Consider the following 25,665-nt stretch of genomic DNA (forward strand, 5'->3'; position numbering starts at 1 on the left):
GAAGCCACCTCTTATTCTTGGACTCACCCTTCACGTTGCCTTGGAGTTCCCAACTGTATGACCACGGATATCATGCATCTTGCTGGTAACCTCAGTGACTTCCTCATTTCTCTCTGGCGTGGAATGATACATTGTGCCACTACAGATGATGTAACTACGTGGGATTGGGCAGTATTCCATGATGTGGAAGCTTGGAGTGCACATGGGGAGTTGGTTGCACAAGCGGGTCCATTTCTTCCCGGTTCTTTTGATCGCAAAACCATGCAATATCGCAGAAAAACTCAACACAAGTTATAAAAACTTGGGAATTCCAACTTTACACCTTTGGTCTCACTCCTGGCCTACTCTATAACGTCCTTCCTGAGCGATATGGAGGAACTACTGCAAGCTCATACGAGGTGTTCAACTCATGTGTCAGCACAGTATCACCATCGAGCATATTCGAGAAGCCCAAACACTCTTGTGTAATTGGGAATATGAATTTGAACTCCTGTATTACAGACGACACCAAGATCACATCCACTTCATCCATCCCTGCATTCACCAAACTAACCACCTTGTTGCGGAGACTGTTCGCAAAGGTCCCCCTATTTGTTATGCACAGTGGACCATGGAGCGCACTATCGGGAACCTTGGACAAGAGATACGTCAACCATCTCGCCCTTACGCCAACCTGTCGCAAGAGGGTGTTTGACACTGTCAAGTTAATACACTTCTATCTGCCATCCCAGAGCTCGATGAACCTTCAAAAGGTCTTCCAATAGGTGCAATAGACTCAGGAGATGGATTTGCATTGTTGCGCAAACGTGACAGATATGCATTCAGTCCAGTTGGAGGTGCGGCACAAGCCATACTTGACTATCTTGGAGATGGGTCGGCACTTCCTCGTATCAAACGTTGGGCACGACTCCTCTTGCCCAATGGACAGATTGCATGGTCTGTCTGGAGAGAGACACTCAAACCGTTAGATCAGACTCGCACATCACGTAATGTGAAAGTGAGAATTTCAGACATTTATGTGATGAATGTTACTGATGCATCCCAGATAAAATATCACGGGGAAGTTCGGTTCGGTGAAGTTCTATACTTCACCAGGCTTTCAGTTGAAGCAGGCCTTGATGATGATCAGTGACTGGCGCTGGCACGATGTTGCCCTTATTCAGATGTATTCTCATCCAGACGATGACCTTCTCCAGCTCTCCTCACATACTGTCACATCTTGCTCCCGTCTTGAAGATATTTGCGTCATTAGCATAAAGCAGATCCTAAGTGTTGTTGCGATGATTCCACACAAGCCTATACTACCTTCTGGAGTTATGGATGAAGAAGGTCGATTTTTTATGCTGCAGGAAGCCTGGATTAGATCTCTCAAGCATAGGAATCGCTAATGTCCCTCCTGATGACAAGGACAATGTTCCAGACGTAGAATAACCAGTAGACTTATAGAGCGTCCATTTTTGTTACAATTGCCAATGTATTACAACAGGTATTTATAATGAGGTATTGTTTCTATCGTCGGCGAGTACAAAATATAAGAGCGAGTGTAACATACATCGAGTGAGTGCAACAGTGAGTATGAGTGAGTGCAAAATATAATGGGCGAGTGCCAAATGCAACGAACAAGCAGAACATGCAGACAGAACATCAACAATCTAAAGAAAGGAGGGTTAAAAATCAAAGTCAAACATCTTTGTCTTGCGTCTTTCAATCTGCGCCAGCCTCCTGGGGATATCTGATGCACTGAATGGCCTAACGATATGACGCCAAGGGCGAAATTGATCAAGGAGGATCTGCCTGGTAGCGGGATCTGGGTTCCCAGTGATTTGAGACAGATGAATACATGGTGTTGCAGTGCCCAATGCACATGACCTAAAAAATGAGTGTATATTATACCCTAGATAATTGAGGACTTACATCTCAAGCTGATCCAAATCACTGAGAGCATCCTCCTCCTTAATTGCTGGGACATCTTCTTCGAACTTGATCTTCCCCTCCACTTTCTTGACCTTAATCCCTACATCTGCTTCTTCAGCCTCTGATTCATGCCTGGTTTCTAAGTCGCTAGTACAGTGATACATTAGTCCAATCTATGTCTTTATAATAATAAATAATACCTTGTGCTCGGATTTGGATCTGCACCATCATGCAGGCGGAAAACGAGGGTCTGAAAGAGATGTAGCACTATAAGCACCACATAGTAAATGGGGAAAATAAACTTACTTTGACTCCCGGTGTCTCGATGTTTAATTTGATGCAATAGTTCTTCCAATTGGGAAGAACACCATCAATCTCAAGGAAGATAACGTCGTCGCAGACGCTGATGCTATCAGTCTTATTAATGGTAAGAGAGGACATATTAACTGATTGATAAGGTAGAGGAGTAGAGTTTGCATAAAGGTTCTTGGACTTAGACGATCAGAGAGATTGCAGCAATTCCCAGTGGGGTTTAGATACAATATCATCGGCCTCACTGTATACTACAGAGTGTCTCCGTCTCTTAAATTTATCACTCCAGGATGTTTTCTTCTGTCGACAGAGGTTCTATGAATTTAAATGGGGGGAATTTCTTTCACACCATGCATAACTCAAGTCATCCTCCACAGAATCCACATTGGGGGCGAGAATTTACTCCTTCGCCCCTATCTACCAGCTCTACTAGTATTCCTGATGGGGATCTCTTTACAGATAGTTCCAGGATCCTGCAGCCTCAATTTCAGCCTGTATGTTCGCCCTTCATGCTTTTTCTGCTAACAAAAACATCTTTAGGGCGCATACATGCATGAAAACCAACAGTTTCAGATGCTGTGCGAACAATATAGGGCACTGGAGATGCAAATTGTGAAGGTCACAGCCGAACACGATTCTGTCATGTGCGTGTCTTCTCAGTTTATTTATTTTTACTTATGCTTGATAGTGCTGCATATCAATATCTTGCAAGTGCGGTTCGCTTCCCAATTAATGACCCATTCCAATTCAATCCTTCGTCGATCCCAACACCAACAAGTACAAGTAATGCTGAACACCCAAATCCAGAGACACATCCAAATGTTCGGTTTTGGGACAAGGCTGAGTACCTCGAGTGGTTGGATTCTGCCAATGCTGAACGCGCTGCACTGCGTGGCAAGCTCGCATTCCTGGAGGACAGTAATGGAAATCCAATTTTGGAAACCACAATCGATGCTATCCATAAAGCTCTGCGTGCAGCATGGTCGGAGCTTCTCATTCGCAAACTCGCACCTTTGACTTGGGGGAAGCTGACTACATCAGGCGCCCAGCTGATGAATAGCTTGATGGAAAATGCCTACCCACTATTTAAGCTCGCCAACAACGGCTGGAAGCTTGACTACCTCGCTACGATGTCTTACTTGTCTTGGCGAAATCACATGGACGAATGCGGTAATCCGCTAGTGGGTGGCGATGAGGAGGGTGATACCACTTCAAAGGGCAAGAAAAGAAAGCAGTGTATTAAATCTGAAGCACCTGAAGTCCCTGAAAAGAAGATCAAAGGTTCATCATACTGCAGTTACCGACAGTGACTAATACTGCCATTTTTCAGTTGATTGTGGTGCACTAGAGATTACCATCCTGCCACCGACTCCTCCGCCATCATCTATTTCATCTCTACCAGAATGCCCAACGCCATCCTTGACACCATCATATCCTCCCCAAGTGGAAGAAGATGCAACAACAACATCAACAATTCCACAAGAGTCCACTCCACAAGTCTACAAAGCAGTCGCTGTACCTGTTCTTGAAGATATTCAGCCTAAGAGCATCCTTCCCAAGCCTATCTGCGCTCCAAAACCTGTCAAAATCACAATCGTTAATCCGCTGTGAGTCGCCCATATAGCTTTATTCACCGCTAATGACTTTAAACAGCTCTACACTGGCATTTGTTGCGTCCAGTGTCACTTCCATCGACCCATCACTTGAGCTACAATCTACCAGTGAGCCTGCACCCAAGGACGTTGTAGAGACTTGCGTTTCTGCAGGCACATATGGGCACATTTCGCACCTTTTCACAACTCATGACAATTGGTCTTCAATGCACAACTTGCACCATCAGCTATATTCGACTTCTATCATGTCTCTAGTTGTTTTACACATAACGCGCAGCTTTCCCGCGAAACGCGCCATAGGCGCGCTACTTTCCCACACAACGCGCAGCATTCCCGCGCGCGCTTAGCGCGTTTCTCTCGCACTTGTCGCCCTACTCCGTATGCAACTTCTGCTATGTCTCCAGTCATTTGCGCATACAATGCACAGCTCTCCTGCAAAGCGCACCATAGGCGCAACACTTTCTCATGCTTTCGCGTTTCGCGTTCCCGCGCGCGCGCTTAGCGCGTTTCTCGCGCTTAAGTGCACTCCATCGCGCATCATCCAGGAGCATCCATCCATCATCCAACCAGTTCCTAGGTGTGTCCCTTTTCGTTATCAGACCATATTTAGCCTATTACACTTTGTATTTCGTTATGCACCCTTACTTTACATCACTTTACCTCACTTACATACTTAGAGTGCTCCCTATTCGGCTCCGAGCCCTGGGAGAGCGCTTAGGTAGAACTTACATACTTTCATGTTCGTTTTACACCACCACAGCTAACTACCACATCTTTCTACCACCATGTACTTGGCAGTTAGTTCCATGCAATGCATGCGTCCATCGTCGTCTTAAGGCCCTAGCATCAGTCTAAAGCTAGTGGCAGTATCAGTATCCATCTATATCTGCGCTTTTCACCATATTATCGTTTCTCTACACTTGTGCACTGCTTGCACTACCATCCCAGTTCTCTGCGCATTTTCGCCTTTCGCACTTTCGCCTTCCCGCGCTTCGCGCATTTTTTGCATTTCACTTTCCCACGCGCGCCTTGAGCGCGTTTCTCGCGCTTACATCGCCCTTTTGTCGCCTTTGATCAGGGTTGATCAGCATCATTTCGTGGATCCTTGCTTTCTTTGCTTCCCTTAAGGGTCGAACATATCACACGGCATATCAAGACCCAACATAGAGAGTGTTTGCTTGTCATCTGACTTGCAGTCACCTTTGTTGTGTTACCCACAATGTGCTGGGAAGTGTTCTTCAAGTTGCTCCGAACTCTACAAGCAAAACAAAAACAGTAAGCAAGGGACCAATGCGCCCAAGTCCCATGAGAAACGGACGGTGAGAGTGCTTATCGTGTTTTGCTCATTATGTGCTCACTATCACAATAGAAATTTGTGTGCGTTGCATTGGCTTAAGCAGATCAAGCGAGGTGGGAAGACGGACGAGTTCAATAATTACTATGGGTCACTAACACCAGATCAGCGTGGGGTAAGTGATCCATCTGCTGCTGTGTCACTCCAATTCATTATTCTTATTTGCTCAAATTTCAGAAATACGATGAGGAGGCTAAGATTCTGGTACTTGGTATTGGATCCATTGTCTACGATACTAATACAAGATCTGCAGGTTGCCGAGGATACGTGGAACAAAAACATCAATGAGGGCCATGTCTACTAGACCACATCATACTACCACGACATTTTCTGCGTGCCTCAATGCATTTTTGTGCCTCCCACCTCTTCTCTCCTCTGTTCATCATGTCTGCTCTCAACATGTTTCCAAGGCATGCTCCACCCGTTCTCAAACCGTTTCATATCAGTTTTGCATTCCTACTAGACCGCATCATACCACCACGATATTTTCCGGGTTCCTCAACGCATTTTTACTCTGATTTGTGCCTCCCACCCCTGCGCTGCTCTCAACATGTTTCCTGAGGCGTGCTCCATTCATTTTCGAACCATTCCATATCAGTTTCGTATGTTTTGCATGTGCTTTCAGATACCTATACTGCATAATACCTTCTGTGCAATCAGAGCATATTTGACACTATTCTGGCACATCCTGCAGTGACAGCGTGAGCATGCATACTAAAACAATCGGAGCATAGTTGAGAGTATTTAAGCACATTCTCCAAGGACAGTATGAATATGTGCAAATATGTCTAGATGTGCTCAACGTCACAAGAAGCACAAGGGAGCACATGGAGCACTGCCCCGTCTTATAGAAAATGTGCTGTGAGTCCAGATATTGGGCAAGATGTGCGAGTATGTGCTCTGTCTCTTGAGTGTGCATCTCAGCAGATTCTGCCCTATTTGGGCACAGCCAGTTTTCACTGGGTCTGAAGCTTCCTAGTAGTAGTAACTCCCCACCAGCACTCCCCCAACCGTAAACTACCCTGCCGGTGGGTCATGGTTACTGGACGCAGCTGGTCGGTTGTCATTTCGCAATTGTAGTTGTGCAACAGGACCTGTACTCTAGCATCATCTTGGGGCTGCATGGAGACGCCCAAATCCCTTTTCGGCTCGGAAACGAAAGAAACAAGTCCTCGGTGAGTGGATTTGGGGTCTCCATGTACCAAGGGTCCCGTTCACAAGAGTTCAGGTTCGGGACTGAACGGCAGCGGCAGTGTGTTCGGACTTTTTGTCGAGGTAGTTAAGGGAACCATCCGAACCGAGCTAGTTCGGATTCTTCGGAACCATAACAGGGTGCTAAAAACTCCTCAGGCTTCCAAACAGTATCAACATTTTAGAATTGAGCATTCCTATCAAATATTATCCACAAGGCGACAAATCCATGAGTGGCAGAGATAAGATGATCCAAGCATGGTCAAAGGACAGCAAGTTGCTGTTTGAAATCAAAGGACGTGAAGACATGGTGTCCTGCATGATTTGGGAATCATGCATGGACACGACTACTAGGTATCCCCCTAAAAGACAAAGTCTGTTAGCTTAGTCCTCAGACTAGTCAACCCATACCTTGGTATCAAACCTTGGTCCAATAGTTTCAGTTTTCCCTCAGTGATTCATGAATCCACCATGTTTTGAAGAAAAGTCATATGTGAGATGGGAATCACATAATGACCTAGTTGATATGAGAAGCAAAAATGAAGGTTAAGGTATTGCCTTTCCTTTGGCTTATTCACTTTGGCTAGAGAAACCCATAGAGAAAAGTTCAAAGCCTAACAAAAACCTATCTAAAAAGCCCGCGTATTGTGTACTATTATTTGTTCCATTATTTCTGAGTTGTTTTCTCTAGTGTTTCTTTACTTTACTTTTCTATTAGGATGCCCCGACTAATCAGATGCTTCATAAAATTGTACCTACAGGGTATGATGTCATAATGATGTCATGTTCCATGGAGTTTGCTAGAACATTCCAATGACTCATAATGACTCATAGTGACTCATAGTGACTCAGAATGATGTCATTATCCCACCATGAATATTCTGGAATGTTCTTTTGCATCTGCTAGAACATTCTGCTCCAGTTTTTGGAATATTCTTCTCACATTCTGAAGTCATTACATCACCTTTTTACTTACATAATATTCCCACACAAAATGTATATAAGGAGAGCCCATTCTCCCCCCAAAAAAATAGATCTCCCACTTGTTGCATTCAAGAAACCTCCCTCTTGAGCAAATTGAACTCTCACCTAAGAAGCTTCAGTCTGAACAAATTGCTGCTTACAAAGCCCATTTCCTTTGTAAGAACTGTCCAGACAAGTGCAGGGAAAGTGTTTCCCTTGAGATTACATAAGTTTCTCGCGATAGAAACCCAGTTTTGTGAGACCAGTGTTCTCACCACGTAGTGTTTACTGACCAACACGAGCTTTGGTCATTGTTGTTATTTGTCATTGTTTTCTATTTGTCATTTGTTGTTATTTGTGAGACCAGCGTTCTCACCAGGTATTTGTATATTGACCAACACGAGCTTTGGTCCACGTAGTCACATTTGAGACCAGCTTCTCGACAGTTAACCGTATATTCAGGAAACCAGTTCAAGTGTCCAGACGGTATATCCTAGACAATCCCATAGTTTCAATCAGAGATAATAAAGCTCCGGCTAAGTTAATCTAACTGATTGGTTTAGCGAGCCTCCCAAGAACTCACACGTTATCTACCACGAAAGAAGAAAAGTCGTAGACCGTGTTAATCGAGGACTGGCAAGAAGTCTTATCCAGTGTAATTGTGGTGTCATTACATTCTTACACGTATTTATATAAGACCCTCGGTTATTAAGACAGCGGCGACATCGTTGTGTTGGTCCAAGGACGGCATACACATCTTCAGCATCAGTAGACAACACCATCCGAAAATGGTGGTCGATTTATGGGAAGGAGCTCGTCGTTCTTTGAGGTAATGTCTGTGGCATCAATTCACTCTATCCGTTCCCAGATGACAGGCATGCTAGTAGCACATCCAATAGCTGCTCAATTCGCACCTGGAATCTCAAGACCAATCAACCAGTCGGAGACCCACTCTTGCACGATGACAGACTTTCGATCTTGCCATGTCCCCCAATGGAAAATACATTGCCAGGGCTGGAATAGATGCCAAAGTCTATGTGTAGAACCTGGAGTCAGCGCTCAGAGAGTATGACAGTGATCATGTTGGGCAAGTCATGGTCTACTTCTTTTTCACACTGCGTCTTACTTTACCAGGGATGCGCAGCCCCGTCTAGAGATGTGCACCAATTAGTATCTCTTAAATTCTCATTCATCTCAATCATTAGAGCTTTAATGGTGCATCTGGCGTTTAATAAACAGCCTGCCAACAACAGGCTTCGCGATTCAGAAATATGTCAGTGTCTGCTTTTTTTCTGAGCCCTTGTAAGCCTGAATGCGGAGGGAGGGAAGGTGTTGATGTTGGAACTGGTGCGGGGGAGGTTGCTACTAGGCCTGGGGTTAATGCTGACACGATGGATTGGGAGACGGCCGAGAGGAGACTCTGATGCGGGTGTTGCTAGTTGGTTTGAATGTGATAAAATATTGGAGAAAAACAATGCACCAAACAGACTGAAAAGCAGGAAGGGAACATCACTCACACATCGGTGGCTACCCCATAAGCACTTGTCCATGTGGAAGAATACCATACAGCTTCTCAAGTTTATAATATCATTACCATTTTCAAATGAGTGGGGCCTAGCAGTATATCCCATACCCCGGACTCCACAAATGAATTTGAAGTTCGAGTGTCATTGAGAACACGAGGACAAAAGGTAGTTCTACCAGCAAACTTCATATGCACCAACATACTAATCTCCTGTAGTCAGAGGAAAGAACTTTGGACGGAAGTCAGTGTTTGCCAGTGGTTTCACCAAAGCTGTTTGTCTCAGACTCCCACACTATCTAGTATGGGCCCTTTGTTGAACGCACCAAACTGCTAGTTGACTTACAAGGATTCTTCACTATTCCGACTCCCAGGCCTGGCAGTTGAGTTCTCTACAACTAGACTATGTTTGCAAGCATTAACTAGCTGTTCCGGAGACGCCTAGGAGACCGGCAGACTTGCATCGATCAATACTGTCTTGGAATCGAGTTAGGGAACTATGCTGGTGTGAGTTAAACCTACATCAATTTACCGTCTACTCAGCTATCATCCTATAACTCGTTATACTTCTTTGCACGTCAGCACGTCAACCTTAATCACATCTTATCGTCCCATCATCATTCACATATTCACACTAATCTTACCATGAAAAAATTGATCCATGCATTAAGGAATGTTGCAGATTGAATTTGCACCTTGCCTTGGCGATCTGGATCATGAAGGGAGATAAATCTGGGGTATGTAGAGTCCGACATTTTTCTGCTATCCGCTGATCCTAATTGAAACGACTCGGATATATTTTCCTTTTCGTTTCCAGTATCAACAAGCTTACAACAGGATTCAGTGAGGTGGTTGTGATTTTGTGGGTCCCATCATTGAGGAGTTGCCAACCAAATAACAACCACATCATCTTCTAGCCCCTTCATACATCACCAGCAAGCATAAAAATCAACTTCATTGCCGTGTCTGCCATAACACAGTGAGTTCACATCGTGCTGTCACAAAAATCACTTAGTTTATATATATGATAGAGTCCGCTCTGTACCTTGCCTTGGCGATATCGACCCTCCATCAGCAAAACCACTGAAATGAACGCTTAGCTTAAGCGTGTTACGGACACTTATGAACGCTTACGACTTCAGTAGCGCACTCATGCGATTGGTGGAGAGCTCGGACGCTGAGTCAACATCGTAAACTTTACGAAAATTGATGAAATTAAATCCTGATTAGATGTGAAGTATTCACAAGATTATCATATCAACCTGATCAGATGCACAGACAATCAATTGCAGAGCTATCACTATACACAGTCAGGATTCAGTTGTACTAGTACTACAGGCAACACACAGAAAAATCTACATTAGATCTGTGTGCATTGTATGGAAAACCTCCTTGTCTGAAAATTTATTCAAGTAATAATCATCACAGACCTCTAATGAGTTCGCAGCAGTTATCGTGCGATCCATCTTCGAACCATACACAGGGATCAGCTCGACGGCACAGGTAACTGGCTGTCAGTGGAATGACACTACCAGGTTGGAAGATGCGACCCATCCCATCCTGATGGATGATTCGTTTCACCCTGTACATCCCAATGCTCGGCTCATCAGCAGGCATGGCTGTGATCTTGAAGTATTGAACGTATAGAAGAGGCGCAGCTTCAAGATAGCGAGGCAAAGTATGGCCTTTCTTGGCAGGCAGCTTCGAAAACGCAATGCACTTGTGCGATGTAGACGTCTGCAGAGGTTGTAGTAGTAAGTACGTGAATGGCACAGCAGTAAAAATCTCACCATTACTCGCAGGCAACTGTATGAGAACTGCGTTCGCGATTCCCAAATGGGAATGCCTCTGAGGGCGGATATGACTGGACGACTTGACTCGGCATGACGATTCGTGACTGGAAGTTGGAGAGGAGTTGTATGCGAAACTTATTCCATGTCCGAACAGAACCTCCCTGGCAGGTCCAAGATGTTGTTGGGGCACCCTGGGATGCCTTACTGATATACTCAGTGAGCGCTGCAGCAAAATCAGGAAGGGCGTAGGTGTACTGCAGATCGGGGATGGTAAGTGACTTTCGATCAGGGGCAACTGTGACTGTGAAATGCAGCAGTGGCCTCTGCAGAAAGAAGGCCTGTTATGAAGTGGTTGTGGACTGGCTGTGGGCCGTGGAAGCGCTTCTGCTGACTTGGGAGTGTGCGGGCTATCCATGCCAAGGTAGGATCCATTTCTGCGACGATATTGTCTTCGGTAGCGATAGCATTGACAAGCGGTGTGCCATGCGTCTGCAGGAGCGTGTAAAGATTGAAACATCGCATGGTTTGGTCACGATTGAGAATTTGAACAACCTGTAAAGTAAAACTCTTTGCTTGACGACTAGTCCTTTCGAATGGAAACTTGCAGTGGGTAATCAGCAGCTGTTTCGCTGACGTCTGCTGAGTACTGTATCAGACCACCGAGAGCTTTGATAGATCCAGCAAAGCTGTGGAATAATTCCATCTTCAGGATGAAGAAGTTTTCGATGGCTCCACACTTGCCTCTCTCGAGCACCGGCATCAAGGATTCCTTGTTTTAAGCAATGAAACTCGTCGAGGGACTGAACCATAGAGGCGATGGATGAATCGGTGTGTACATGGGGCTCTGTGCCTGATAAAAGAAATCGGTGAGGGCACAGATAACATGGACGAAATTCGGGGGTTGCATTTGTCGCTGCCTGGCTGATAGTGGCGATCATGGTGCAGTTCGATGTTGCAATGTTCCCGACAAGTCATCTGACTGATATGAGAGATGCCAGAGCCAAAATGACGAGTTCCGAACTCGTTTATGATGGGCCTTGTAAGTGCATCAAGTTCCTCCTCCCCAACAACTTCCTTGCACCATTTTCAAGCATGGTCACCATAAAATTTGTGGCAGGTGTGAAGGAGTTCGCCAGGTAACATACGACAAGGATCCACAAACCTCCAATCTCTCCAAAACGGTTGATGGACTGCTGCTAAGTGTTAACAATTTAGCTTCGGCTTGGAAGCACTGGTATATTCCATGGATCGACGTGTTTGGATAGGTCGTAGATGAGCGTGAGCATGTGTTGGCCTGTTCGAGGGGGATGGAGGTCAGCACTACCGAAATCGCTTTGAGTAGCCATCATGACCGGGGATGCGTTCTTCGAGACACAAGCAATAAGTTGTGCCTCAGGAAGATCAGCTGTGTAGGCGACAAGCGAGAGTAAAGCAGTGCCTGGATATAACCCATGGGGTCTGGCATGTATTCACCAACCTTCGTGGCAACTTTGCATCTGGCGAATATTGTGTCCATACATTTGTGGAAGAGACTGGGAATGGAGGAGCTGTTTGGTAGTCTGGGTGAGCGTCGAACTTTGGGATTGGGATGAATCTGACACAACGCCATGCATGAGCGGTAGCCTTCATCCGAAACTTCGGATTGGATATTGCCGATTGTAAGAAATATGAGGTGCATTTCTAGTCCTCCCGTCATCCTGGTTACAGGGCGTCTTGTCAGATGCTGAGAATAATTGGTACCATAGTGGCACCTTCTGGAAGGTCATTCTGTTAAGGATCAGCGAACAATTGCACTTATTGACCACAAAGAGCCGTACTTGAATATTAAAAGCCATCTCACTAGTGAAGAATTCACTATATTCACACTCTGAGCCAGTCATAACTGAGGTGGGGATCGTACATCATGTGATTGGAAAAAATTGGGTTTGTCGAATAGATCTTTGATGACTTCTAGACCGTCGTGCCAGATGAGTTCCATCGGCCATGCAGTTTTGTAGTCGATAAATTCGAATGTCATTGATTGCCACTCTGGCCCACTCGGCAACACATCAATCCACCCAAATAACTGATCTGCATTCTTGAAGGATGGACGGGATCTACTAGTTTGAAACTTATGTGAAGTTCAGGCTGTTAGTCACGGTGTGGAACTGCAAAGGCGGATAAAGCTACTCACCCAGTCTAATTTCAGAAACTTGTTAACATCCGTTTTGTTCAGCTGCTGCACAATGAATTCTGCTAGCTGCCATTCGGCCTGATCGACAAATGGGTATGAGGGATTGATTGCTCTGCGGCGCTTTTGGTCAGGATCATGATCCTCCATCTTCTGCAATATATTCTGTCCCCGACCAAAAAGCTAGCCTGACTTTGAATGATACTGGCCAGTGACCTCTTCCTGGCCACTACCGCCTCGTTGGAAAGCTGGAGGAACTGGTAAGTGGTAAGTGGGCTCATTGCTCCAACAAGAGTGCGCCAGATCATTGAGATGATATAAAACAGCGAGGTTTGAGGCGAATTCTAGTTCACAATTCGGGCATCTTGCAGAGGAACTTACTGATCATGGTGAAGTCAATCAGTTACTGCTGTACTATCTGATGCTGGCCTAACTCACCTGTTATGATTGTGTAGTATTTCTAGTCCAGCTGCAGTGCAGCCCGAGTCAGCTTGTTCCATACTACTATCGGTGTGCATTCAACTGTTCAAGCTCCAAAAAAATTCTCTAAGTCCTTCAAACTCCGACCCACTTTGTGTTGCTTACTACTGGCTGAGATAGCAGATACACATCCAACTGTACTTATGGTTCCCGCATCCCTTCATATTTCATCGTCTGGATCTACGTCAGGATCCAGGCGGACGAACTCGTGTCGAGTCCCTCTATACTAGTTCTAACCCTTCCAAAGCTGGAAGATAAGGTCATTGCTTTGACCACAAATGTCCCATATTCAGACCCTGTCCCCTTCTCGCGCTCATCCTCCTCAAATTCAATCTGCTCTGGTCGCAAGTCCCTTATTGGCAGCTCTCGGAGCTCCTGGCGGGGAGTGCATCTTGCCAACAGAAGTCACCCTTTCACACGTCATGATGCTCCCACCCAAGTCGAGCTGCTGTTTTGCCATGAAGGCAATCCGAAGAAATCATCAGTCTGACATCACTCTTGACGATGTCATTAAGGTAAGCAAGTATTGAAGCCACTTAGGAACCTTTACTTAACTGTCACAGGGGCGAGATCTTTTTTTGAGCGGCCTCTCATCTTTATCGGATGACACAATCACATTAGTAGCAAACGCTAAGCATGCTGCACGAGAAAATAGCCGTCAAAAACTCCTGCAACTCAGTTGGGAGATCGAAGAGGCAAAGCTCAATAAACTGGTCCTCATAGCATTTGAGGAGAAGGAAAAGAAGCACCTGCAAATGGCAGACTCAGATTACTACCTCTTCAAGAAGCTCCTGGTGGACCAGGGACATTCCAGCCCTAGAACAGGATGTCGAATGCCTCAGCGGAGTCTCATGATAGTGAACTCGAAAGACTTAGCTACTGGCCGATGAACAGCTGTTCCAAATGTCGTCCATATCATCGCTTGCCACCAAATACGTCTCCCACAGGTTCCCCCAGAACAGTAGCGACACGGAGTATGAACCTGGTGAGGAGGAACAATACGATCCTGATCATAGCGACAATGGTAGCTACTCAGACAATGACAAGGTGGAAGGTAGCAACTTCTCTGCCCTTCGAAAACAAGAAAACAACTCACCTACCCTTTCAGGTTGAACATTGTCCACGAGGATGGACAGATGGCCCAGTGGCGTCAATTACAATACTTTCCTGGCAGGTTCCGAGTTCTTATCACAACTCGATTGCATATGTTGTATTTTAGCGCTCTGAATAACAGAAGCCTTCGTTTGATTGGCTATTGATTGATGAGTATGTTCTCATTGGGTAAGATCAGATAACTAACTTTAAGTCACACCACAAACATCGATGAGCAACCATCCAGCCAATTCCACTACCGGCAGGCGAAAGCCCAACCCCACAAGAGTATGTATTTAATCATGCTGCTCCCATCGCTCTCATTTCCTGACTGCTGTGTAGAAAGGTTTCCGGCCTGGACTCAATTCCAATCTCAACCCAGTGGGCAGCCAGTCATCACTCAGCTCAAGCTACTCGGCGATCATGCAACAACACCTGATCAATACCAGGTTCAGATGAATCCCTCCCTGCAGCAGCAGCCCCCAACAGTACCAGCTGCTGGCACCACAACAATATCACCACCAACCACAGGATCCCCAACAGTACCAGCTGCCGGCACCACAACAATATCACCACCAACCGCAGGATCCCCAGCAGTATGAGTTGCCGGCCCAGCCCCAGTATCAGGATCTCCAGCAGTATGAGCTGCCACCCCAGCCCCATCTTCAAGCTCTCCAGCAGTATGCGCTGCCGCCCCAGCCCCAGTATCAAGCTCCTGAGCAGTATGAGCTGCCGCCCCAACCCCAGTATCAAGTTCCCCAGCAGTATGAGCCACCACTCCAGCAGCACCAACTCCGGTATCAAGCTCCCCAGGAGTATGAGCCGCCACCCCAGCACCAGCAGCACCAATGCCACGAACGGAACATGGGTATGGCGCAGGCGCAGGTGTATGCAGGCGCATTCGCACTCCTCCAGGGTGAAGGATCAAGGCTGCCGTTGCAGCCAGATCTCAGGAGCGGGACTATGGCCCCATGGGGGGCTTCACGACTCATTGCCCTTGCACCCTACCATGTGGGAGAGAACGTCCGCGGGGAGCAAACCCAAGGCGTTATTCGTGTAAGTGATGACCCCTCCAAGCTCAAATACTAATTTACTCGCTATACAGTGCACAAAACATGTTTCAGACAGTGGGAGACGATGACAAAAGACGAACCTCCCCCCCCACACCCACAATACCAATGGCTGCTATGCCCAATGCACCTGCGGAGTCCACAACTGATTCAGCACCTATTTCAACGCGCATCGCGCTCAGTACAAAAGAGGTACGACAGTATAAGGAAGCTGCTAAAGAGAAACTTCGAGGCCTGATTGTTACTATGGCTGCTGATACTGATGAGTGCTCCAAATGATGCGACGCGCAATACAATGATCAAAACTGTGCTGCGAAACTGCACAAATTGAGCTCTATGGTCAAGGTATGTTTTATTTGTTTCGAAATCATCGACTACTGACAAGTTACATGTAGTGGAGATCGAGATGATCAAAGGGATCCATAATTATATGGTGGCTTCATTAGCGGACATGCGACATGCCCTCAAAGTACATGCCCTGAAGATCGTTCCGCTAGGCTATAGCCTACGTCTACCCCTATTTTCCCCACTGGACCATGTAGCATATAAACAAGGCAAGATCGAAACACTGCTGGATGGAAAGAGGGTACTTACATTTGTACGAGCAGCCTGAGGTACCTGTTAATTTATCGTTAACGGGACAGTTTCTCACTCACATTATCTGCAGACAGTTGATGGTGCAGTGGTTGAACGGCTGCTGGAGAACGAGGTGCTCATCGACATGGTTATTGAGGTGTTGATTGGAGGTTGGTCGGACGTCTTGGAAGGCCCAATGGATCGAGTGTTCGCATCCTGCGGCGCTGTGATCTATTGTGTCATGTATGCTCATCGCACAGGCCAATTTATTGATGTGTCAGTGAACTCATCTACCTTTGATGATGCATACCAAGACATCATAGCAATCATTCAAACTATCCGCGCATCCGATGTCTTGAGCGCGAGGTTCGATGGAGTACAGCAGGAGATTACCATCTGAGTGGCCAATCATTAGTAGCAGTAGCGTAGTACAATGTATTTCAGCATCGCAGATCAGATAATCGCACATATTAGACTGATAATCGACTGTTAAAACCATACTCAAGTAGTATTGGATCCGAAGGGCTTTGGCCTCAGCTCGTGCGCTGTGCCCCTTTCCCGAGTCTTGCCCCTTATTTCAGAGTGCTAGAGTACCGCGTCTAGTGACACAGATAAGTATCAGTAACGGATCCATTAAGGCTTCCAGATATCAAACGTATAGAGTGACGGCTAATCCGGATCAGGATCTGAACTAGAAACTAACGGGTGAGGACTGTCCTGAAGACAGAGACGGATATATAGACTATAGGAATCAATCCTAAGTCTCGGAGTAGACAAGAGTATTGTACTCGAGTCCAGACAGATAATGGAGGGACTTAGAGTCCTGACAGAATGAGTGCAATCTAAGATGATATTCGAACTGATCTACTACAGCGCATGTACAAGGGTTTATATACTACGGATAACTAACAGAATGATCAATAAGCAAGGGCGCGAGGCTATGTATGAAGTATAAGCAAAGTATGTGTACAGCATATCGGTAAGTCGGATGGATAACGAATCATAACCAGGAATGAAGTATAAGCTAAAGCGGATCAGTAAGTGTAGCGGATCAGTAAGCATAACGGAAGTAAAGGATAACCGGTATACCGGTGTACAGGAATGCCAAAAGGAGATGAACGATAGTTAGAGTTATATGAACAGGACATGAAATAAGAATCAGATCGGATCTGTAGACCGGATGACAGATATGTCCATCGGATCTGGATCGGATCTGAGATCTGGATCTTCGGATCTGTACCCGGGAATATGGTATATGACATCGATGCTGATAATGACAATCTCTTCCTCGCTTGCATTGCTTATTCCTGTTGGTTCCCCGTTCACATTTTTGGCATAGTTACTTGCTTAATGCAGTTCGTCCGAGACTACACCAAACAGGGATCATTGAATGATGCTTTCACGACAGTTTCATTCGTTGATGTCAAGGGCAAGGCCATGACGTTGCGATTGTTCTTCAACACTACCACCGTCTATTTATGTCAATCATATCGCTCAAACCAGTCAAATATAGTTGCATATATTCAACTGGATTGAGCGATATGGTGCGATTTGGTTGATAAAAAGGATCACGCTGTAAGCTCGTTATAATCACCCATTCAGTGCATGATCCTGCCACTGACCTTCAACGCTTTTTGTGTAAGCAAGGCACCTATCATGTACTATAGTCTGTGACGATGATCACATAGGAGGCGTCTTGATCACCTCTACCATCTCCAATGTTTCTCTTCGCTAGACTGCAATCGGAGGTGCGCAACTGTCGTTTTGTCTGCAAGTAAATAAGCAAGTTACTCAGGTGTCGGCATCATCTTTGTCAGTCACGATACCTGGACCACCGCATTTCCCTGACCTATACTATATTCGAGTTGTTTGGAACAGCTTTTCAACTCGCTTTGAGCAGGGTGGTGTCTTTTAAATGTCGCGTGTGTGAGCTGACATCGGTTGAGGCATTTTTCCCATGGTTCAGCATACAGGTGCCTTGACCAATTCATCCACCAAACACTAAAGTAGTGTCAGGGATGATATTTCAATATGTTCATTGGTTCAAGAATGTACGGCAATTGATAGAACTGTCATTGACTCGAGGTTGAAAAGGGCGCATAAAAATACAGCATACCCAGTTGACTATTTAGTAAGTCTCTTCTTCATCTGATCATCACTTCTACCATCTCTCATCACCTTCAACAATTCACTGACTGTATCATCGAGCTCTGTCAACGTGTCTGTAAAGATAATGGTATTTAAAAACCTTCTTCACCAGCATCATGGCTGAGTCAAGCACATCAGCACAATGGAGAGGTGGAGAATGGGGAGTGATGTTGAACTCACCAATTGTTAGCGCACCTCATTGGATGAAGGAGAAGGATCCGCCATGCTATGGTGCACAATATCGCCAGGATGCACTTTAGGAAGGTGAATAACCACATTTTGATACTATTGCCTTGCCTTACTCAATGAGAAGCAGGCGGGAATGAAGCGATTCCTCCTCAATGGCATCATTATAAGTTGTTGGATGGTACAATAGTATATCAAGATGACATACTCGGAATTTCATTGAACCGACCTTTACCAGGGGTGCGACTAGGTTAGCGAAGAATATGCCACTGGCAACGAGATACTTATGATGAAACCTAGACTATCCTAAATTACTCATTCCTGGATGTGAATGGCACATCTCACCATTCGGTCGGTCCTATTTCGTTAATCATAATACCAGGATCACATTGTGAAAGAAACCGACCCCAGAATGTCTGCCAGGGAGCTTAGTGCCGGAGTGCATCATTGAGGGTCATTCCAAACTCATTCGGAGCCTTGCCTGCGTTTGTACCAGTTGCAATATACTGAGTGCATCGGGCGATGGTTCAATTCGTCAGTGGACAACAGACGGAAAACCAGTGGGGAGGCCTTGGAATAGTGATGGAAGAGCATTGTGTTCAATGGCAATGTGTCAAGATGAATCAATGGTCATGAGTGGAAGCGCAGATGGCATGCTACAGCTGTGGAACATCAGGAAGTGCAGTGTGGTCGGTGACCCGTGGGAGGGGCATGATGGTCTGGTGATGTGCATTGATTGGTCTCCTAATTCTCAGGATATAGCAAGTGGATCACACCACAGCACCATACAACGCTGGGACCCGGATACTGGCCGACAAATAGCATCACCTATAGAGACCGGCCATGGAATAATTTGCACTCTCAAATACTCTCCACAAGGAGACAGTTCGCGAGCAGCGGAGAGGACAAGTTGATCCACGTGTGGTCAAAGGACGGCGAACTGCTCGTGGTGATCGAGGGTCATGAAGGTGGGGTGACGTCGTTCTGTTGGTTCAAGGACGGCACACACATTTTCTCTGCATCGTATGATGGCACCATCCGAAAATGGGGGTCAATTGATGGGAGAGAGCTCGTTGTTTTTCATGGTCATACCGATGCCGTCCACTTCCTGTGTTTTCCCCTGATGAAAGCCATCTTGTCAGTGCAGCAAGGGACTACTAAGTTCGCATCTGGGACCTCAAGACCAATCAGCCGGTCGGAAACCCGCTCTTGCACGATGATGAAGTCTGGGTTGTTGTCATTTCCCCTGATGGAAAATATATCATCAGTGGTGGATTGGATGCGAAGATATATGTATGGAGCCTGGAGGCAGCACTCAAACATACAGGCAATGATCATGTGAGTGTGTCTATGTGATACCAGCGTCTTTTCTGAGTGGGGTTTAATTGTCGTTCAGATTGCGGATGAGGGCAATGCAAAATCAGATGCCAAGCTCAAGGCAAGTCGTCTGTGCTTCCTTTTCGCGTTGTCTCTAACTGCTTTACCAGGGACGTCCAGCTCGACCAAGAGATGCTGTACGCCAATCATTTGTGAACACTCTTATTCTTTGTTTATTCGTCTCGTTAGATCTTGCATGCTAGTCAGGTCTCCAAACAGCAGCCCAACAACAGACTAGGAGGCTTGGCGAAATACGTCAGTATAATCTTTAGTGTTTTTTTTGGCTCTTTCAAGTCTAATACTGGTACAGGGCAAGGACTTCTGGGACGCTGATACCAACCCCTCGGCTCGTCCCGGAGCTCCTCCTGCGAGCCCATGGTCTACCCTTCGTTGGCACAGTCTGTTCAGTTCACTGCATTTCAACACTCGACCTCCAAATGAGCCACAATCAATACAGCTGCTGCACCGGCATTGGAATTTTAGGCCATTTCCTATAGGAAGCTCTATACGCAGCATTGAAGTAGCTCCCTGTCGTGAGGAAGATGTGAGTGTTTGACAATGCCAGTATCCGACTCTCTTTAACAAATTTACAGAGATATGGTATTACCCCTGAGACTGACGCTGAAGCGGCAGCAGCTATGCAACTTAAAAACAGCAATGAGGCCGACCGTTCAATGCAACCATGTCAACTTCAGGCCATGCCGCGGATACAAGTATCTCAAGGACAACTGACGGACACGCAAGGCTCGAGTGGTGAGATGAGAGAGGTTTCCTGTGAAGTTAGGTGTTGCGGATTGTTTTTTAGTTGTTGTTGTCCTACCTTGCATCAGTCATGAGGTTGTCCACTAAACTCTCTTTGTTGCCCCCTTCGTCACCACAGGACATGTAGAATATTGGACACACATAATCACACCCTTTAAATGTTCGTGACGAGTGAGAACCAGAGTCAAGCTCGACACAGATTCTTACTCACGAATATTGCATTTAGTAGTTTGCTTCGGACAGCCTTTTGGTGCATTTTTGCTAGTGCGGCGGTGTGATGGCGAATTTAGGGGAATCACGTTGGATCATAATATCATTGCACAGGTTAGAGACATAAGCATCTGTTGGCAACATGATAGACATCAGGACACTAGATGTACTGTAGCTGTTTAAAGTCTTCTCAAGATCTATAAGCGATTTTTGTTTGTACCTTTGATGTATAGTAGTGTTTGTTGGAAGCCGATGTGGGTATCACAACCTGGCAGGCACATATAAGAAAAATGCTCAGCCAGTATAAGTGAGTCTCAGCTCTGCCTAGCTGCTATACTCGCAGAATGCAAGAATGTTCGACCCTAAAGGGGAAGCAAGGAAAGCAAGGATCCACAGAATGATGCTGAACAACCCTGGTGAATGGTGGTGAAAGCGCGAGAAATGCGCTGAAGGCGCGCGTGGGAAAGCGGAATGCGAAAGTGCGCGGAGCGCGGGAAGGTAGTGCAAGTGGTGCACAAGTGTAGACGACGGATACTGAGACTGGTAAGGGGAAAAGTGCGGGTCTAGACGGATACTGATGGTGCCACTAGCTGTAGACTGATGCTAGGGCCTCAAAATGATGATGGACACATGCATTGCATGGAACTACTGGTGATAGATACTGAGTGGTAGGAAGCTGGTGTTGGAAGCTAAGGTGGGTAAGTTGGGTGTAAAACGAACATGAGAGTATGTAAGTTCTACCTAAGCGCTCTCCAGGGCTCGGAGCCGAACAGGGAGCGCTCTAAGTATGTAAGTGAGGTAAGGTGATGTAAAGTAAGGGGTGCATAACGAAATGGGAAGTGTAATATGCCAAATATGGTCAGATAATGAAAGGGACATACCAAGGGACTGGTTTGGACGATGGATGGATGCTCCTGGATGATGCGCGACGCAGTGCGCTTAAGTGCGAGAAAGTGCGCAAGGCGCGCACACGGGAATACTGCGCATTGTGCGGGAAAGTATCGCGCCTATGGCGTGTTTCGCGGGGAAAGTGGTGCGCTCTATAGGGAAGTCATAGTGGATGATGGTGCGAGTTGTGCCATGAAGGCCAGTTGTCAGAATTCGTAATATGAGCCCATATGTGCCTGCAGAAACGCGAGTCTCTACACCGAGAGATCCGAGACGAGGAACACTGACAGATCCAATAAAGGCACAGAGAGTGAGTGAGAGGTACGAGCACAAGCCCAAAATGGACCAAGGTGAGCGACGTATTGACGTTGGCTCGCGTCCTACCTTTATTTTATGTTTCACCCTTATATCTTACAGTAGTCAAGATACTTATCTTAAAAGTGCCAGTTGAAGCGCCCAAACATCTCAGTTCCTTTCAAGAGACTGAGATGTGAGTACGAACTGTCACCTGTATTTATCAAGTCTAACACCTACTAGTAGTTTACTTGTCCTTATAGGTAGAAATACCATTAACAGAGTTCCTTTCAAGAGACTGAGATTTTACTTGTCCTTATACATCAGTAAACTAATAGTGCATCAGGAAATCATGAGTTCACTTTTCTAGCTTTTTTAGCGCTTAAATAAGTGACCAGTTACTCATTGTCGCTTTTTCATGCTTAATTTTCGGACTTGAAAGCTTCGTATCACTGAATATATAAAAGAGACAAAACAAGCGAAAAAGTTGGAAAAAAAGTGTTGTCGAAAAAAGGCAAAGCAACATGAAAAAAGTATGTAAGTAATGAAGAAAAAAGCAAGTTGTGCTAAAATGCTATTTCAAAGGCATGATGGTCAGCAAATTTGTTCATGTAGAAAAGGGTGAATATATTGAGGGTGTGGTGGGATTTAAACCATAAACAGGAATGAGATGAGCGGATCAAAAAATCGAGTTGACATGAATCACTGCAAAGTGCGCATGATTATCAATGGAAGATGGCTTGACCATCCACATGCCCATCTGGTTATCTGGTGCATCACCGACTTGGTTGAACCAGCAGGCGACTGCACATGGATACTATTTGCCCCAAAGTTGAAAAGAAAAAAATGTGAGTACTCGGGCAACATCCATGCCTTGCATTCCATGAGCTGTTGGGTCAGTAATGACAAATACACAGTCTTTATGTGCACACCCATTTCTCCAATTGGGGGACACGCGAATGTGCTCGTGTTTCATTCCACCCATGTAGGGATGGATGGGGGTATGGGTAACCCCTGGGGGTCATGGGTAGGGGTACCAAGGGGTAGGGGTGTGGGTTGGGAATTCAAGACCCACAGACCCCTCAGGGGTATGGGGAAGGGTAGCCAAGGGGTACCAAAGGGTAGAGGTTTTGGTTGGGCACTGAAGATCCATAGACCTCTAGACCTCTGGACATGATGTGACCATTGAATCCCATTTAATAATATGACTACTACTTGTCAAGTATGTGATAAAAAAGCGATAGCAATCTACATTCAGTAATCTATACTTGGTGTCAAATATTTGTGGATGTCTCATATCATGAGCCATCATAATCATGTTGGTGTGCCAGTTTGATTCAATTGGTTCAGTATTAGGTTTGAATATTGCTAATCTGTATTCATGGTCATGAAAGGATTGATTATCTTAGTACATCCTTAGGCTCAGTAGAATTAGAAGGAGAATTAATATGAAGCTATGCAGAGCTTGTTATTCATATAAAGGATAACCAATTGGTGAGGGTAACACTTGAGCTTGAGTCCACTGCAGTCTGTAACTTAGTACAATATTTATTAGAATGTCAACTTTTATATTCAACAAAGAGGAAGAATATTATCAAGGGTACCAAGGGTATAACCCTCAGGGGTACCATACCCCTCATGGAGGGTATGTACCCCTTGTGGGTAGGGGTGTGGGTAGGACCTCCGGTACCATGGGTTTACCCCCGTCCATCCCTACACCCATGCCACTCAAATCGCTTGGTGCAAAGAATGTCGACACTGTGGAACTGAACACCCAGATCCTTCCTTCATAACGAGGACAGTCCATGATGTTTTCAGGATCTCCGCAAGGTGCATTTCTGGATACAGTTGCTCAACAAGGAAATCTCAAACAAGGTCAGGTAAGTGTGGGATGGCGAGTTCATCGGCTAGTGCAGGAATGGTCTGGGTGTGCTTTTCCCCTTCTGTACGTAGTGTATTGAGACTTGGAACACACAAATGAAATTTAAAAAAACTTATGAGATGTTCGGGCTAGTTGAACATGTGCGAGTACTGAAGTTGGTGCGTCAATATCTTTGGAGTCAGCGATAACATCAATGTCAAGTATGCTGGCAGTTTGGTGCACAATGGGTGACTCCTGTTGGTTTAGATTATACTCTTCTGCACTGGTAAGCTCAGCCTGTGCAGGTACATCTGCTGACAGTTCTAGCAAAATCATGATTAAATAGCAGAAAAAAAGGTAGAAATGAACGTGTACCGAGTGCTGCGAGAACAGATGTTAGACAGGTACCTGAGAGCATTCTGCGAGTGCAGAAATCTACCTGTGACACCGCCAGCTTGTCCAGACACTGGTTAGTCAGAAGCATCTGACCTAGCGCATTATATCGACTGGACCGCCTCCAAGGTTCCTTCACTGCCTTAATGTGCTTTGACTCCATGATCGAAGAGCACAAGCCATTTGGAAGCACTGAAGAGTCGAATACAATGCACATAGTGAGTCATTGAGTGTTGTCGTGGAAGTGAACATGTCGTAATCATTCCAGTAGTCTTGAAAATTTTGCGATACTGGTGAAAACAAGCAAGTGCAGCTTGGATCTCCTCAAGGGACTTCTCTGTAGGTATGTTGCAGTGGACGAGATAACAAAACTCAAGAAAGGCACTGAATGCACACACAACATCTTCAGGGACATAACCCTCAATTGCTGGCAGGTACACCTTGATACACTTAGCATTACATTATTTTGAGAAGAATTAAATATAAAATACCCTCATGAGGGCCTTTGAATCATCGCCAGTCCATTGTTTGAAGTGGCGTCCTTGCGGAAACCAACACAGGCTGGGAAAAGGAGGAACCACTGCGATCCTATGAAAAGCCAAGAGTGAATGAAGATTGCAGTTGATTAAATGTACTGTCGGTCAATATCATCTAGAATGATGTTAGCCTGTGTCTTTCCGTGCTCCTGCAAGAGGTATCTCTTGACCCATTCAACTAAATGATCCTTAAATGACCCCTTTATAATTTGATGGAGAAGGTCAGGTGCGAGTAACTCATGGATGTTGGCACGGGGGAAATCATTTGTAAATGGCTGCATATGTGTCAATTAGAAGTACAATTGAAACAAAAAAAAGGATATACCACGAGGATGGCAACTATACCATACTCTGCCCACAAGGTATCAAAGTCGCACTCCTCGATGAGCGCATCCACATGAAGTCTTGAGCATAGGAGCGTGGTCTCATCAAGGGCCTTGCAATGCGAAAGACACCTATCTTGGTATCAGAACAAATACAATAGATGATTGAGGAAATCTACTCACTTAGCACACCACCTTTGAACTATGCATGCAAGTAATACTTGCTCTTCATAGTCTGCAATATAAGGCCCGAGTCCATAGATGATGTGGTGATAGTGCCCATCCCCAAAACGCGCAACCTCAGGTGTTGTCATGCCAGGCTTCAGGCTCTTGAGGATATACAAGAGCGATGAGTGAGATAGCTGGCAGTGAAACTTTCAGAAACCCTTTGTCTCAGCATGCTGTTTGGTTGCTTTACAAGATGTAAGGACAATAAGATACAAAATCGACAAACACGTACTTTTGGGCATTGCGAGAAACCCTACAACAGCAACAGCATTTCAGTGGGCACGGCGTACATTGTTCTGGATGTTTCCAATAGATGCGTAGAGAGGATAGTAGTCAGTTTGTCCTGTTGCGACTGAAACAGTCGTTTTATCACTTCCAAGAATCACGGGCACAAACATTGAACCATGCG

At 45.6% G+C, this 25,665-nt stretch overlaps 7 protein-coding genes across 7 annotated transcripts; 3 read left to right on the forward strand and 4 right to left on the reverse strand.

The window, feature by feature from the left end:
* Window positions 1-72: 72 nt before the first annotated feature.
* DFJ58DRAFT_718471 (uncharacterized protein) lies at window positions 73-1,431 on the forward strand (the record flags this gene model as incomplete). Its single annotated transcript, XM_041384477.1, has 7 exons — window positions 73-241; window positions 276-327; window positions 376-686; window positions 732-997; window positions 1,046-1,102; window positions 1,164-1,313; window positions 1,354-1,431. The coding sequence occupies 7 exons, from the start codon at window positions 73-75 to the stop codon at window positions 1,429-1,431; spliced, it is 1,083 nt and encodes a 360-aa protein (XP_041238805.1).
* A 236-nt stretch (window positions 1,432-1,667) lies between these two features.
* Window positions 1,668-2,355, reverse strand: DFJ58DRAFT_845537 (uncharacterized protein; the record flags this gene model as incomplete). Its single annotated transcript, XM_041393164.1, has 4 exons — window positions 1,668-1,869; window positions 1,915-2,061; window positions 2,115-2,164; window positions 2,221-2,355. 4 exons carry the CDS (start codon window positions 2,353-2,355, stop codon window positions 1,668-1,670), a joined length of 534 nt encoding a protein of 177 aa, XP_041238806.1.
* Window positions 2,356-2,576: 221 nt separating this feature from the next.
* DFJ58DRAFT_733106 (uncharacterized protein) lies at window positions 2,577-5,497 on the forward strand (the record flags this gene model as incomplete). The annotated part of the gene is made up of 10 exons (XM_041386246.1): window positions 2,577-2,720; window positions 2,767-2,870; window positions 2,915-3,507; window positions 3,557-3,833; window positions 3,880-4,038; window positions 4,095-4,217; window positions 4,267-4,416; window positions 5,209-5,308; window positions 5,371-5,397; window positions 5,447-5,497. The coding sequence occupies 10 exons, from the start codon at window positions 2,577-2,579 to the stop codon at window positions 5,495-5,497; spliced, it is 1,728 nt and encodes a 575-aa protein (XP_041238807.1).
* Window positions 5,498-10,291: 4,794 nt separating this feature from the next.
* Window positions 10,292-11,422, reverse strand: DFJ58DRAFT_845539 (uncharacterized protein; the record flags this gene model as incomplete). The annotated part of the gene is made up of 4 exons (XM_041393165.1): window positions 10,292-10,606; window positions 10,677-10,963; window positions 11,055-11,151; window positions 11,297-11,422. 4 exons carry the CDS (start codon window positions 11,420-11,422, stop codon window positions 10,292-10,294), a joined length of 825 nt encoding a protein of 274 aa, XP_041238808.1.
* A 1,116-nt stretch (window positions 11,423-12,538) lies between these two features.
* DFJ58DRAFT_845540 (uncharacterized protein) lies at window positions 12,539-12,982 on the reverse strand (the record flags this gene model as incomplete). The annotated part of the gene is made up of 2 exons (XM_041393166.1): window positions 12,539-12,739; window positions 12,836-12,982. 2 exons carry the CDS (start codon window positions 12,980-12,982, stop codon window positions 12,539-12,541), a joined length of 348 nt encoding a protein of 115 aa, XP_041238809.1.
* A 608-nt stretch (window positions 12,983-13,590) lies between these two features.
* On the forward strand, window positions 13,591-16,450 carry DFJ58DRAFT_733108 (uncharacterized protein; the record flags this gene model as incomplete). Its single annotated transcript, XM_041386247.1, has 9 exons — window positions 13,591-13,827; window positions 13,876-14,106; window positions 14,189-14,366; window positions 14,747-14,946; window positions 14,990-15,460; window positions 15,529-15,666; window positions 15,807-15,819; window positions 15,870-16,072; window positions 16,142-16,450. The coding sequence occupies 9 exons, from the start codon at window positions 13,591-13,593 to the stop codon at window positions 16,448-16,450; spliced, it is 1,980 nt and encodes a 659-aa protein (XP_041238810.1).
* Window positions 16,451-22,594: 6,144 nt separating this feature from the next.
* On the reverse strand, window positions 22,595-24,986 carry DFJ58DRAFT_718472 (uncharacterized protein; the record flags this gene model as incomplete). The annotated part of the gene is given in 7 exon segments (XM_041384478.1): window positions 22,595-22,732; window positions 22,772-22,929; window positions 23,635-23,736; window positions 24,152-24,326; window positions 24,346-24,609; window positions 24,661-24,757; window positions 24,805-24,986. 7 exon segments carry the CDS (start codon window positions 24,984-24,986, stop codon window positions 22,595-22,597), a joined length of 1,116 nt encoding a protein of 371 aa, XP_041238811.1.
* Between the last annotated feature and the right edge of the window lie 679 nt (window positions 24,987-25,665).

Source organism: Suillus subalutaceus, assembly GCF_016647625.1.
Source record: "Suillus subalutaceus strain FC151 chromosome Unknown DFJ58scaffold_140, whole genome shotgun sequence".
In the NCBI taxonomy this organism is placed as follows: Eukaryota; Fungi; Basidiomycota; class Agaricomycetes; order Boletales; family Suillaceae; genus Suillus; species Suillus subalutaceus.